Below are 15710 nucleotides of genomic sequence, written 5' to 3'. Positions count from 1 at the left end.
TCTCACTGAGGCACAACAAAGGTAAAGAAAATGGGAATGAAGGACACATTTTCTTCTCCGGCTTAACGAAGACCAAGGTCATTGTTCATACAGCAATTAGTAGGGAAAACAATGTTGCTAAATAGATTAACATGCCAATGCTTACCAAAAAAAAAAAAAAAAAAGCCTTCCACAATGAGTAGCCATGTGTTAGCCACTTTAATATAAAATGTGATCAAAACTCAATTACAAGAGCTCAAAAAGGCATAGAAAAACCAATGAGTTTCAATTTTATTACAAGTTTTAAAAACCTGGAAGTAGTTTGAAAGAAAAAAAACTTCTATGCTAATTTCCACCCAGGGTTAATATTTTTACAATGAAACTAAAAATCACCACAGGTGAACATCGATGCAACAAACAAGTACAATTTGCAAACCCAGGTCATAAACTTACTAACAAAGTTAATGATCATGGTAAGGGACAGAAACCAGCTGATGCCTCAGTTACATTGGAAAGAAACCTCTCCTTGCCCTAGGGTGGACAAACATGCAAACAATTCCACTACAAGAAATTTGCATAGAAATAGAAATTGCTAGAGCCTTTACCACAAATGAAATTGCAAAGACTCAACATGTTAAATTCAATCCAAGAAGCACCAAATGTTAATTTGGAGCAAAGGTAGGACTCCAACATTTAATTTCCAGCTTTGCAGCTAGCAGACCCCAAGAATTTCAGGTGTGGAAATTAGCTGTGGGCAAACCTTAACATGGTTTCATACACTATAATTTTAAGACAATGCACACATTTCTGCAGAATTGTTTAGATTTCGGAAGGGCACCATAAGGCATCAGGGTCTCTTTTCAAAGTCGCTCTCACGACAATGACTTCTTTACAACTCAGTAACCTTTCACAGATCTCTAGCCTCTGCACGTGAGGCAACAAAATCCCACTTTCATCTAGCCCTGATTCATGTCAGTCTGTAGAATTACTTGACATTAAATCCAACCATGGCCCAAATGGCACAGAAGGGACCATTCCCTGGGCACGTCGTTTTCCCTCATCTCCTCAGCATGAACTGCCCCTCGATCGCTTCTCCTTGGCGCCCACCCCGTAAAAGGCTGCGATCCTGGGGAGATGCACAGATGTCCATCTCTGGAAGCTCTACTACTGCTCATTTCCAGCTCCCCCTGCTGGGGGCCAGAGGGACAGTTCGTTGCGGAGCCGTAGAAACCGTGATTGTTTACAAATTCAGTTTTGTGCATGTTTACTTAATTTAAAACCTGGGACTTCCATAACCGCCCTCCAGGACTCTTTCCTGGAGCGTAGGAGAATATGCAGCAGCGCCAAAGGACATTTTATTTCTACAGGAAAAGGATTAACATAGTCATTGTGTGCAAGTAATTTGTAACCAAAAACTGAAGTAAATGCCCCAGACCCCTGCTCTTTTACCAACACTACCTTTTTCCTGCAAGAGAACCCTGAAGAAGTCGCTGGTTTTGCTCAATGAACTAGGAGTCCCGACGATGGTATACCCGAATCTTTGAGTAAAGCACCAGATAAAACTGTCCCGCTTTTTGAAGTAAAATAGTGACTAACTGAAGGGCGCACATTTCCACACCCTTAACCACTTGCTCAAGGTCAAATCACTGGCAGTTCCCTTAAAGGAGCTTACCTCTTACTTTGCTTTTCTTACCACAAAAAAACTAAAATTTTCAAGCAGGAAAAAAGTCTAATTACAAATAAGTGAATGGCAGCCCAAGTGAAGCTTTTACTACGGTCTCCAATTTTCTGTTCGATCCACCCTGCAGAGATACAAGGAAAACCACCATTTTGGTTCCCAAGTTTTATTTAAGAACTCATACAAAATATTCCAGATAAATGCGTTTTAATCCTCATCTTCCTCCTCTTCCTCGTCTTGGTTAATCTGGAAGTAACGCAACTCGTAACTCTCTTTGCTGTTAGCAACTACGCGCAACCAGTCGCGGAGATTATTCTTCTTCAAATATTTTTTGGTGAGATATTTCAAATACCTGCAGAGAAAGAACACTTGAGAACTCCACCACAGGGCCTCCCAGCATTCTCAAACACTGCGCCTTTTATGAAACCTGTGCATTCAAATCGTTACAATTCAGGGTGTTCTCCCACCATTCAAAAACGGCAAAGATAAGGCCAAAAATATCAGCCACATTTCATCTAAACCGGCAATAAAAATGAGAACAGAAAAGTAGATATAAGTTGTCCATTAAACAGCAAAACACCTACGAAGTGGCTTTTAGTGACCACTGGAGAAAGGTATCATGGTAGTAACTTAACAATTCAGCACACAATCTTAGTATCTTTTTATTGAGAAATCACCGGGTTTCTGAGCTCCAAGTACTTCCCATACATCACACCTCGTGGATTCGAACCTCCTTTTGAGGTTGTTCAGATGATCGGATTGTTTGTTTGGGCTGCTGTATACGCTCACTTCTACGATGGGACGCTCCCTACCCAACTCCTGGGGAAAAGGACCGCCACCCTGCCCTGCCCTTGCTCCCTCTCTGCAAGTGAGAGCACGCAGTCTCAGTGTGGTTGCTGTGCCCTGGGAGACGGCTAAGCAGTCACCACAGCAAACTGCTTAGAAAACTCGCTGTTTCTATCAATGCAGCAACTGGCTTCTGGGCTCAACATGCCAACTTCTACGCAAAGCCTACGATCTGGTTTCTTCTCTCACCTGCCTACTCTTGAGGCCCCGGGGCATCTTCCCAAACCCATAAAGAGAAGAGGGAATAGAACACCAAGCCAACTCACTGCCGGGCAAGTTAACCTTTCCAAACCTCAGTTTCTCCTTCTATGAAATGAAACTCCTGATACTTACCATCTCTTCCAACCGTTATGGGGACTAAAGGAGATGCACAGGGAAACTGGCCTATGAGCAAGGACCCAAGTATTAATGAACCCCAACAGACTCACCATCTCCAAGAAATGAATACTGTTCTGTTCAACAGTGTTACTTGTCAACAAAGCAATCTTCACAAAGATGTGAAGATCTCAGTTCAATTCTATCCTCTTTTCCCTATATAAAAATAAATCAATTTGGTCGTTCCATCTAAAAAGTATTCTTTTCTGTCATTTATTTCTTCTACCACATAGTATTCAGGTAAGGAGGGGGTTAATTTCCAGTCGCTTAAAATTTGTCATAAAAGAACGTCGAGAAACTAGGGAAAAAGCTACAGAAGTTCGGAGACAAGAAAAGGTCCTCAAGTAGGAACACCTAGAACGCTACAAGACAGTCAAACTATCGTCACCGAGAGAGGAAAGTGATGAAGACGAAGGCTCCAGTCTTCCCACACTAGAGACAAACAGGCATCTGTGAAAACGGAAGGGGTGCTAGCAGCCATTCTCACGCCAGGTTGGTAAGCGTGGAAACGGGTCACGAAGATCACAGCATCTCCCCCATGAGCTCTGCGGAAGCCCAGAGTTGTAGGCTTTGTACGCCCTGGAGACCCTATTGTTGCACCAGTCTCTCATGGTATCAGATCTCCTTCTGCACAAATAAAAAGAACTCGAGCCAGGCAGAATAGGAAGTCATTTCTTGACCAATAATAATTAAAGCTAAAAAGCAAAGGCTGAACTATACCGTTTGTCCTAATACAACTTCAAATTTCCGACTACTTGATTCAGTTTGATTGAAAGTTCCTAAGAATATGCTGGCTCTGGGCTAGGAGCCAGGTATAAACAGGTCCGACTGCTTGTAACCACCGTGTAATACCGCAGGCTAAGTGAACTGGGGTCTCTGACTTAGACAGAAAACAGGCCCACAGGAATTAAAAGGATGGCTTCAGTCTACACTGAGATCTCAGAGTCCTCACCCAATGATACTAGCACTTACAGGGAAAATAAATAGAATTAAAAAAAGAAAGCACACTATGGTGAACACTGAATAAGGTAGAGAAATCAATGCCTAGGCTGGACACCTGAAACTAATACAACACTATATGTCAACTACACCTCAGTAAAATAAAAACGAAAGCTCCTCAACTGTGATCTAGAGGCAAAAGAAGCAATATTCTCATTTTTAATACTAAGCAGGTCTGAGCATCTCTACTGCTTGAAATACCTCAGTCCGTGAAAAACGAAATTTTTAAAACTATCAAAAATTGAATGCTTTTAACCCCCATAACATTCATTCATTCACTGCCTCCTTGCACTGGGCCCCATTCTAGGAATTAACAGCTGCAGCAAAGCCCGAATGACTTTGGGGCAGCAGTATCCCTCTGGGGTGGGGGCGGAACACAGTGCTAGGGTGCCGGCAGGTCACACTCATCTGTCCCATACCTTTTGGAAAAAGGCACCTCAGAAGTTACAGTAATCTTGCTTTTGCTCCTTTCAATTGTTACAACCCCTCCACCGAGATTCCCAGCTTTTCCATTCACTTTGATTCTCTCTTGAAGAAACTGCTCCTGTGGAAATCGTCAAATCAATCAATTAGTGAAGTGAGAGCTCCACCCACTCATTAGACCCTTGTATGTTTTTACGCTCCTAACACCGAACAAAGAGTTGTTTTTCAAATGTTCAGTCTTTTAAAAAAATTATAGCCAATCTTCAGCTATTAATACAAGGTCTGAAATCTAAGAGCAATTAGAAAATGGCACTATTGACCTTTATCTCCGTGTAGAACATGAAAATATCCCAGCATGAACACACCTGCCGGCTTCCACACAAGGTCAGATGCGCCTTTATACAAAAGGCTTGACTGAGAAGCCAAAGTAAGACAAGACAGGAAACCTAGGGCCAAACTGTTACAAAGTACCTACAGCTTCTGAACCTAAGAACTATAAGGCACTGCTCTCAGTACCATCAGAGGAAGAAGTCTTTAACCTGGTACAAGGAGCAAAACGTGCAGAAACCCAAATTCTTCATCAGCTCAGGGGCCCTGTGCACGCACAGCACGCGGACAGCAGTCCAGGAGCCCAGAGACGCTAGTTCCCCATGGAAGGCTGGACAGGTCATCCAACTACATGGACTTCAGGAGTCTCTGTTAAAAAGGACTCTGGGGGCACCTGGCTGGCTCCGTTGGTGGAGCATGCACAGAGCCTACTCCCCCCCCCCCCCCCCAGATTTTATTTATTTGACAGGTAGAAAGAGAGAGAGTGTGAGAGGGAACATAAGCAGGGCGAGTGGGAGAGGGAGAAGCAGGCTTTCCACAGAGCAAGGAGCCCGATGCGGGGCTCAATCCCAGCCTTCTGGGCTGAAGGCAGACGCTTTAACGACTGAGCCACCCAGGCGCCCCGGAGTGGGCGGAAGGAAGGGAAGGAAGGAAGGAAAAGAAGAAAGAAGATAAAAATAAAAGGAATGTTTGGTTTTCTTGCTCTTGCAAGGATATGAAGTCCCTTTCAGCCCCAAACCCCTATAATCCTCTTTAAAAACTCCAATACGCTGGGGTGCCTGGGTGGCTCAGTTAGGTAAGCATCCAACTCTTGGTTTCTGCTCAGGTCATGACCTATGGGTCCTGGGATGGAGCCCCACATGGGGCTCCAGGCTCAGCAGGAGTCTGCTTGTCCCTTGCCCTCTGCCCTCCCCCCAGGCCTGTGCTCTGTCTCTCAAATTAATACATATAAATCTTTAAAAAATAAATAAATATTTTTTTAATTTAGGGGCGCCTGGGTGGCTCAGTCGTTTAGCGACTGCCTTCGGCTCAGGTCATGATCCCAGGGTCCTGGGATCGAGCCCCGCATCGGGCTCCCTGCTCGGCGGGAAGCCTGCTTCTCCGGTCTCCCACTCCCCCTGCTTGTGTTCCTGCTCTCGCTCTCTGTCAAATAAATAAATAAAATCTTTTAAAAAATTAAAAAAAAAAAACAAAATAAAAATTTAAAAATCTTCCAATACACCATGTTAACTGAGCACAGGGTAGAGTGACTAGGTCAGAAATCCTGACATTTGCATCTGAGACTCATAAATGACTCAAGTTTTTTATCCTACAGAAACTTCTAGAAGGAAAAATAATCATATATACAGGTGAGTGTAGAGAAGGCAGAGGGAAAGGACACCAGGGCAGGGCCATCACAGACACAAACCGGAAGAAGCCACAAAGGTTAGGAGGGAAAAGAGGCCCCAGAGAAAATAAGAAGTCACTGCAAAAAGAAGAGACTAAGGAGCCGATTCGACTAAGGAGCCGATTCAGGGACTTCCTGGGGACAGGGACACAAGAGGTTACTGGAATTCCATTCAATGGAATTAGTGGCCATAGGCTGAGTCTTTAAGTTTTTTCACCTGAAATTATTCTTGTTTTAATGCTATTATCTTGGCAAGGAGGAGCAAATGAGGAGTCAGAAGGCTCTGCACAAGAAGTCTGAACCCCCAGGTGTGGCTACGGAATAGGAAAAGTCAACTGCGAAAACCACACTGCAGAGTCAAAATGTGGGATTGAGGTTAATTTTTCTAGATATAACTGAAACAGAAAAATATTGGGGGATGAGGCCAAATATAGGGGCAAAGTATCAGTACCGAGCAGGGTGTGGAAAAAACAAGCTCCAATCACAAGTCAGCAAGCGGGATATTTTAACATAAACACTGCAGCTCTGATACCTAACAAGATGGGAAGCTTGAAGAAATGCTGCCATCTGTCCAGCAGTCAGGCCCAGGGGAGGCAACCCCTCGTCTCGTGAGGATCAGGGCCCAACGCTTATGCTTAAACACACCCAAGTGCAAAGGGGGCACTGGGTCCAGGGGAGTTTGCTGTTCCCTGGGAACTTGTAAGTAAATTCATTTTTGGAAACAAAATGAAAGAGGAAGAAGAAACTGAGGTAGTTCTCTAGCACTGATGTTTACTCCTCACCACTGACACACATGAGAAAAAGCTAGACTTGGAAACAAATAACCAGACCAAGTTCCAAGGTTGTGCACAGAGCCAGAACTGCAGGGCTGCCTATGAGCCTGAGACCGGAAATGCGCTCTGGCAGGTAGGTTTTCTCAGCAACATCCCAGAAGGTTCATTACTGTCCTGAGTGGCATCAAGGGTGTAACTTACAAAATTGGCAGCATCCATGATTCCATCTTCTACAGGGTGGGTGCAGTCAAGGGTAAACTTCAGAACTTGCTTCTTTTTTTTGCCCCCCTTCGCCACAAGCTTTTTCTAAGAAGGTACACAAATGATAAAGAGATGAAGGCACAACCAGCCCCTCCCCCAACCACCAAAAAGTTAACAAAACCAAAAATGCCTGAGATGGAAAAGCCCATACAAATGCAAAACCTGTGGAGCTGTGCTCCCTTGCCAGGTAGCCAAGCAAGAAACCTGCCCAGACACTGGGCTCTACCCAGGAGTGTCCAGGGGCAATACCCAAGATACTGTTCTGCAAGCTTCGGGGCCTGGAGTCATGCCCTTTTGAAGGGCACATCATTCTAGCACTCTTGGGCCATTTACACTTTCCAGCCTCCCCAATCTATGGGCATGAAGGTCTGTTATCTTACGAACCACAATAAAAGGAACATTTCCTTTTATTTACCATAAAACTTCCAAAATGAAGCGTCACTCACTTTATTCCGGGATTAGGGCAGGCATACAAATGTCTTGCACACCTGAAACAATTTTAATCTGAAATGAATACTTGTCCTAACTCTCCAGACTTAGGGGTCCCGATCCAGTTAAGCTGTTCTCCCTTAATCCTATCTCACCTACCTTCTAGGGAACTGAACGTCCTACCAACACATCTATGCCAGTTGGGACAAGATAAGGCTAAAACTTAGGTTCTAATTACAACACACCATCAACCGCTGCGTTATGAGTTAAACCATCAGTCTGAGCACACCCTACAAGGATCCAGCTCCTTTACTCACAAAGCTTCCATTAGTCTCCTCCCTCTGCAAACTCCAACATCACTAAAAAAGCATCTGTACAACTTTACCTACCCACCTATGCGTCCACTCCAAAAAGCCTCACAGAATTTAAAAAGACTTTTCCAAGAACACATCTGGTCTCCCTTCCTGTTTTAGAGGACTTTCATCTAAAATCTGACTGGGTCAACTTTTCAAACATTTAGCTACTGCAAACATCACTTATCTCTTTTCAAGACGTCTCTTCCTAGTAACGATCAAAAGGGTTGCTGTAAGACCTAGCCCCGACACATACACATCAGCTAGGAAAGGACCTGCCCACAATGGGCTCCAAACCTTCCATCAAGGTTTTAAACCAAAGGCATACAAATGCATAGGCATTAAAAACCTGCTCAGGCAGAAAGTGAGGTGAACCGAAAATGTTAACAAGGGTGTCGCAACAAAGAAGGGGGAGCAGGAATACGACTTGCTCGACGCAACCTGTGAGGACGGCGAGCTGCAGGTGGAGTGACATGAGGGCGCCACACGGCCAGATGCCCGCCCGGCTGGAACTGAATGGAGCCGGGCCTTGCCCTAGACCACATAGGGTCCGCACAGGTGTGCCCCGAGGAACGAAGTTCCTCCACGGACGCTGCGAGGGTCCTCAAACCCAAGCCTCTCTCTGAAAACAAGCCGGCCAGGCCACCTTCCCACTGGCCCCCGAGTCCCGGCCGTAGGCTTCCCGGATGCGCGGCTCCCGAGGGTGGCAGGTCCCCTACCTCCTCCCCGCCCTCCGCCCAGGTAACCAGGCCCAGACCCTGGCTGCCTCACGCCGGCCGGGCTCCCAAGGGCCCAGGCCGCAGCCTGGGCGCTCCAGCTCCCCGCTGGCCGTAGAGAAGGGCCCGAGGCCGAGCCGCGGCCTCCGAGAGCTCCGGGGCTCCTCTCGCGCCCCAGGCCGCGGCCTCCTCCGCCCACAACGTGCTGGGCCCCGGAGCGGCCCTGGTTCGCTCCAGCCGGCCTGCCAGCCCAGCCCCGGCCGGACTCTGCAGAGCGTCGTCCCGTGCGAGCCGGGCAGGAGCCGGGCCAGCGAAGCCCACGTGCCTGCCCCAGAGCAGAGGCCTCACGCGGAGCCATACTAACCACGGGCGCCATGGCGGCAGCGGAGGCAGAAAGGGAGGTGGGCGCACTACGCAGACGCAAAGAGCCCGCAGCGCGCAGAGCACGCAGGGCTCAGGCCGTACCAATAGCTCTGCCACGCCCCTCGGCCGCCACCATTTCGTCCTGTTCTGTACGTTCGGGGAGCGATTGCTTTTCCCCGAATGCAAAGCCCGTCCTATTGCAGGCCGGGGCGGGGGGAGGGGGGAGGAAGGAGGCCGGGTGGCCTGTCCCACTGCGATCGGAGGGGGGGAGCCAGACTGGACGAGCCCAAAGAGAAATGAAGGGGTTCGCTCTACTTTTTGAAAGTTTTGGAAAGAGAAAAGAAATAAGGAAATTCACGAAACCATGTATCACCAGCTAGTGGAATGGGAGTCGAACCCACCAACTTGGGGAGGTGAGGCCTTTCTGGTCCTGGGGTACTAATGCCCGAGATGCACTTTGGCTTCTTCCTACCTGAAGTGCCCAGCCTTGAAGCAGGTACCCAGGGGCGGTATCTCCCAGGGCTAGCCCTCCTTGGTGCAGGCAGGTGCACGCTCCAGTTTGACCCCTTCGCCATCTCAAATACGAGCCGCCCACCCTCCGATCGTCACCACCTAGCTTTCCAGCTCGTGCCTTGTAGTTTCCCAGTTCCAAAAATTCTTGTGCCTGCCTTTCTCAGGCTGGCACGTAGACAGGAATCACCTGGGGGATCTCCTCAAAATGCAGATTCCAATTCAGTGGGTCTCAGTGGCTTGAGATTCTGCATTTCTCACAAGCTCCCCGAAGATGCTGCTGGTGGTGGGGTTCTATGCGCCACAAGTTGAGTAGCGGGGGGTCTTCATCCCCAGGCCTACGATCCACTGGACTGCTTTCCACCCATCCTCACCCCCTCTTGTCCTTACCAGTTACATCCTGGGGTCCTTTGTTGTAACCACTCAGTTGCATGCGTGCTCCACGCACCTGGCTGCAATGTCCTCATCTGGCAGAAATCCAATCCTGGCTTACAATAGTTGGAGGAAACACACCATACTGACTGGTCTAGGCTTAAACTCAGGCCTTTTGTGCCCGGTGACCAAGTACCGAACCCATCCTGCTATTCTTGCCTGCAAACCACATTCCTGCTTTGCAGGCTGCTGCCGTTCGTGTTCTTTCAGTAGGGGCTGGAGGGGCATCATCCTGTTTGCTTCCTGTTTGTTCCTCTTCTGTCAATGTCACCCACTCTTGCTTCTTCATCCTGGTAGTGGCCATTGGATGGCACATTCCAGAAACAGTAGCTGAATCCAGTTTGCAGTTACTCCAACACATGGAGAACCAGTCTCCTTTTTTCTCCCCAGAGACCCCAGCCCAACCCAGCTGCACGACGCCCCCCCCAAGATATCAACTCCCTGGGGCCCGTCCTTTAAGCTCCTACATTTTAATAAAACCACCCTAGGCGTGGCAGCTGCTTCCTACGGTTGCTACTGCTCTTGTTCACCCCTTCCATTAACTAGTTTACCAGTCTTTATACCTACTTAACAATCCTTTACATTAAATTCTATTAAAAAATTGGTGTGCTTTCTCCTGGCTGATAGAGCTCCCAACCCCAGCAAGCCCTTGAGGCTGCCTGACAATCCAAGCATCCTCTCCTAAGTGACTATTTGCCACCTCTGGTGAGAATGCCAGCCCGTCTTCCCCAGCCTCTCTCTCAGCTGATGACTTCCATTGCTATTTCTTTTCTTTTCTTTTTTTTTTTTTTTAAGATTTTATTTATTTACTTGACAGAGAGAGAGAGAGACAGCGAGAGAGGGAACACAAGCAGGGAGAGTGGGAGAGGGAGAAGCAGGCTTCCCGCTGAGCAGGGAGCCCGATGCTGGGCTCGATCCCAGGACCCCGGGGTCATGACCTGAGCCGAAGGCAGATGCCTAACAACTGAGCCACCCAGGTGCCCCTCCATTGCTCTTTCTTTGGAAACAAAGAAGCAATCCAAAGAGAGTATTCAGGCACGCCCACATCTAACCACCCAGCAACATCCACGAACCGCCATCCCACCCCACCCACTGTTACCTCGGAACAAGAGCCCTTGTTCCCATCAGAGACCAGCTTGACACTTGGGGATTAATCATTATTTTATATCTCCCATCTTTAAAAATGAAAGGCAATCTCTTGATCTCCTAACATTCCCATCAGTTACCACCCCTTTTCTTTTCTCCCTGCTATGGACTGAATGCATCCCCCCAAAATTCATAGTGGAAGCCCCAACCCCCAAAGTGACGGTATGAGGAGGCGGGGCCTTTGGTGGGGCTCCATGATTGGATTGGCACCCTCATAAGGGAAAGAATGGACCTGAGGGGCACCTGGCTGGCTCAGTTGGTGAAGCGTGCAACTCTTGACCCCCAGGTGGTGAGTTCTAGCCCCCCATGGGGCTCCTTGCTCAGTGGGGAGCCTGCTTCTCCCTCTCCCTCTGCCCCTCCCCCCTGCTTGTGCTCTCTCTCTCTCTCTCTCTCTCTCTCTGTCAAATAAATAAATAAAATCTTAAAAAAAAAAAAAAAAGACCTGAGATCTGGCTCTCTCTGTGAGGACAGAGTGAGAAGGTGGCTGACTTACAAGCCATGAAGAGGACCCTGGGCTCTCACCAGGAGCCAAATCCTTCTGTACATTGATCTTGGACTTCCAGCTCCAGAACTGTGAGAAATTTCTGCTGTTGAAGCCACTCAGTCTGTGGTATTTTGTTACAGCAGCCTGAATGGACTAAGACAATCTCCTTGCACCAATCTTCTTGGAAGCGTTGCCTCTGTGCCCTGTCCTCCCATCGTCTCTTGAACCCACTCTGGTCAGGCCTTTGCGCCCCGGTGATGGGGACAGCTCTCACTAAGGTCACTGGTGATGTCCCCCTCCTCAGGACCAGGGTCAGGTTTCCAACCTCCTCCTGCTTCCTTAGCAGCATCTGACACCGTGGGTCACTCCCTCCTCCTTGCTGACCTTTCTTCCTCGGGACCCCAGGACCTGGGACCCTCTCCTCGCTCTCTTCCCACCTCACTGGCCACTCCTTCTCCATCTCCTTGCTGCTCCCTCCCCTTCCCTGGGCTTGAAGGGCCTCAGGGCACACAGCTCCCCTCATCTTTGTCTGCACTTGACCTTTGTTATGACCCAAGATCATGCCTTTAAGTATAACTCCCCAAGTCTCCCTAGACGCCTCACATACAACCAATGGTCTCCTTGATACCTCTAGTCTAGAAGGTCAAGTAGACCCACCCTCACCCCGATGACCTCACTCCACCCCTCGTCCTTCTCCCCACACTGAAACCCATGCTCCTCATCCCACCCCCTCCATCCTCAGCACCACCCCAACCCTGAGTTCCTGAGTCTCGCACACATCGGTCTACTGTACTTGGCTTGACATTTTTTCCAGCTTCTGGGGCCTTGTACCTGTTGCTCCCTCTGCTTTGAACTCTTTGTGGCTTTTCTTGTATCTGATTTCTTCTTGTCCTGCAAGGTCTCAGGCTCGGTGCCCCTCTCTGCCCATGATTACCTAGTGTGCCCTCCCAACTGCCCTCCTTCACATCATCCTGATAATTTTCTTTGGAGCATTTAGCACAGTCTGCCATTATTTTTTTTAATTTTTTTTAAATATTGTATTTATTTATTTGACAGAGAGAGACACAGCGAGAGAGGGAACACAAGCAGGGGGAGTGGGAGAGGGAGAAGCAGGCGTCCTGGTGAGCAAGGAGCCTGATGCAGGGCTCGATCCCAGGACACCGGGATCATGACCCAAGCCGAAGGCAGACGCCTAACGACTGAGCCACCCAGGCGCCCCACAGTCTGCCATTATTATACTTGTCTATTTGTGCTGTGTTCCCTCCCATGTGTATGGCCCATGGCTCTGCTCAGTAACAGATGAAGACAAGAATGGATGGATTAAATAAGCCTGCTTATTAAGAGTGAACATCCAGGGACACCTGGGTGGCTCAGTAGGTTAAGCGGCTGCCTTCGGCTCAGGTCATGATCCTGGTGTCCCGGGATCGAGTCCCGCATCAGGCTCCCTGCTCAGTGGGGAGTCTGCTTCTCCCTCTTTCTCTCCCCCTGCTTGTGCTCTCTCTCACTCACTCTCTCTCTCTAATAAATAAATAAAAATCTTTAAAAAAAAAAGTGAACATCCACCTCCTACTGCCCCTCCTGAGGGAAACTGCTGCATAATTCATTTATAAAGCCTCCGCCAGTTTTGCATACCAGCTCTACCACTCACTAGGGGAACATTTTCTACTTTCTGAGGCTGTTGTTCAGGATTAGGTGAATTAATACAAGTAAAAGAACTTTGAATAGTACCTTGGCCCACAACATTAGCCATTGTTATTTCAGTTATTGCTGCTTGGAGCACAAATGGAACCCGGAGTAGAGAGGACCCTTAAGAGAACAGGTGGTTTACCCCTAGAATTCACTTCCTTTCTTCCCCTGTCAAACACCTACTCATCCTTCAAAACCCAGCTTGAATATTAATTACTAGCTTTTTCTAACTGATTAGTAAGAGCACCTTCTGTGGGTCAGGCTCTGGGCTTGACTCTGCTTTCAAGAGAGGCAGAGACAGAGGCTGCTTTCCCAGAGCTCAGAATAACACGTGCAGAGAAGGCTGATAATGACCTGAAGATGGAAGGCACTCTAGAAAACAACACTGGGATAAACAAGCACTGGCCAGGCCAAGAACAGCAGAGGGAGCCCTGCCCGAAAGGCTCAGAACCTCCTCTCCCTCCCAAGCCCACCCCTTCTTATTGGGAACTCGGCTGGTGATGGGGGTGGGGACCTTAATTATTTAGAAGCCTAGTAGGCGCATTTCACTTCATTAAACTCGCGCGCCCTGCTTCACCTCTGAGAGGTCAGTGACTTGGCCGCGAGACCCCAACCGGCCAGAGGCAGGCCTGGGATCCCAGCCCACCCCCACCCCCACCCCCACCCCCACCTCCCCCGCCCAGGCCCTCTCTCCAGCACCCGGCTGTCTGCGGAGGGGCGGCCGCTGCTCTCTGGCGCCCCCAGTTGGCCGTGGAAGAAATGGGGACGCGCAGACTCACTCGCGTCCCGGCCCCAGTCCGCAGGGAGAGAGCGGGTCTAGCCCGCGTGCCTCCGCGTCCCGGAGGAGCCCAGGGTCAGGGTTCTCGGGCTCCGCCCTGCGCGGCGCTCCCGCGGCTCCGGGCTCAGTCGTCCCGGGCGGGGGCCAGTCAGAGCCTCGGACCTTCGCCCCCCGCAGGTCTTTCCAGCCTCGGTGTTCCCGCCTCTGCTCTCGGGGCGAGGCGCAGCCGCCGGCCTGGGAAGGATGGACGGGAGCACCATGCCCGAGCCGTGCTGCGGCCCGGCGAGGAAGGGGTGTCGCCTGCAGGTCACCCAGAGGACACCCGGAGGGGAATTCCTGGGGTGGGGGTGAGGGAGTGCGGTGGGCAAAGTGGAAGCAGGGGAGGCTAGACGTTGGATAGGACGCATTGCCAGGTCTGACCTTCCAGGGCCACCAAGGGGGCGCGGGAGAGGCGGGGAGCGCGCATAGGACCCCTCCGCACGCCTCCTGCCGGTTCTCCCTGCTCCGGGCGCTCCCAACCGCAGCGCTCCACGACCGCTGGACGCCCCGTCGGGTGCGGGCCGGGTAGAGGGGAGGGAGCCGCTCCCGGGGGCCGAGGGGGACGCGGGGGCTGGCGCGGACTCCGCGGCCTGGTTCCCGCATCGGACACGCCCCGCCGCCTTCCTGAGCTCTCCCAGAAGATGTCGGGAGCTATCTTCGCGCCCCTGGAGGGCCTGGGAGCCCTGGACGCTGCGAGCGGCCACCCGCTGGTGTGCCCGCTGTGCCACGCACAGTTCGAGCGCCCGTGCCTGCTGGACTGCTTCCACGACTTCTGCGCCGGCTGCCTGCGCGGCCGCGCCACCGATGGCCGCCTCGCCTGCCCGCTGTGCCAGTGAGTGCCTCCAAGCCCCAACAGACACCCGCCACCCCTGGGGGAGATTGGCTCCGTGTGAGTGGGGAACTAGGTGTAGGGAAGGCAAAGCTCTGGCTGCGCCGCACCCAGCCCGCACCTCTCCGCACCATAGTGCGCAGGCTCCCGTCCATTATACAGAGCAGGTTAACCGAGGCCTGGAGTGACGGGCCAAAGACCTTCCAAAGAAAGTCCGGAGGCAAGAGCGGGGCTAGAACATAGGTCATGTCGCCTCGCAGTGCTGCTACGGTACAGGATCTCAGCACAGTGGTCATAACACTCACAGAAATCCACTTTGGGGATCCCTTGAGTCTTAGATCAACATAAGCAGGTTATGTTGGCTCAAGTTATTAGTGGTGTCCCTAAATTTGTGCAATGCAATGAGAGGCAGTTGAGGGGGAGGTTTCCACCTTTGACATTCCAGGCTGCCACCAACACCAAGGGTCCCCAGGATTCACCCAGGACGGGGCAGAGGGAGGGACAGGGTCAGAGTGAGCACTGGGTGAGATATTTCTAGCAGATGCCAGGCCCTATTTTTAGTTCCAGCCTGGAATGTGGGGGGTGGGAATGGAGATAGGGAGCTGTGGGGAAGGGGCCTCTGGATCTTGGCTGTAGCTTCTCCACAGACACCAGACGGTGGTGAAGGGCCCCAGCGGGCTCCCTCCGGTGGATCGGCTGCTGCAGTTCCTGGTGGACAGCTCAGGGGATGGCACGGAGGTGGTGCACTGTGCCAACTGTGACCTGGAGTGCAGCAAGCAGGCAGGGATGCCTGGGGGTGGGCCGGGACCGAGGGTGCCAGGTTTGACGGCCCTGATGCTCCCTGATGCGCTCAACATGTCCTTAGACCATTACCCGTCAGTGGATTCTCCAACACCT

General features: G+C 50.5%; 1 protein-coding gene across 1 annotated transcript; it reads right to left on the bottom strand.

Annotated features, from left to right (window-relative positions):
* Window positions 1-179: 179 nt before the first annotated feature.
* On the bottom strand, window positions 180-8985 carry RPL22 (ribosomal protein L22). Its single transcript, XM_028108412.2, has 4 exons — window positions 8911-8985; window positions 6989-7093; window positions 4297-4421; window positions 180-2009 (listed from the first exon to the last, which is right to left on the bottom strand). Exons 1-4 carry the CDS (start codon window positions 8920-8922, stop codon window positions 1865-1867), a joined length of 387 nt encoding a protein of 128 aa, XP_027964213.1. The 5' UTR covers window positions 8923-8985; the 3' UTR covers window positions 180-1864.
* Window positions 8986-15710: the final 6725 nt, after the last annotated feature.

The sequence above is a fragment of the Eumetopias jubatus genome, unplaced genomic scaffold (assembly GCF_037043125.1).
Source record: "Eumetopias jubatus isolate StellerSeaLion01/CBP00866 unplaced genomic scaffold, mEumJub1_p1.0 scaffold_4, whole genome shotgun sequence".
Taxonomy (NCBI): domain Eukaryota; kingdom Metazoa; phylum Chordata; class Mammalia; order Carnivora; family Otariidae; genus Eumetopias; species Eumetopias jubatus.
This window is presented reverse-complemented; position numbering and strand designations above follow the sequence as displayed.

Coding starts and splice junctions, on each gene's coding strand:
- RPL22 (XM_028108412.2), bottom strand. Junction 4,422..6,988: donor TCATGGATGCTGCCAATTTT/GTAAGTTACACC, acceptor CGATTTCCACAG/GAGCAGTTTCTTCAAGAGAG. Junction 2,010..4,296: donor GAGGTGCCTTTTTCCAAAAG/GTATGGGACAGA, acceptor CTTTCTCTGCAG/GTATTTGAAATATCTCACCA.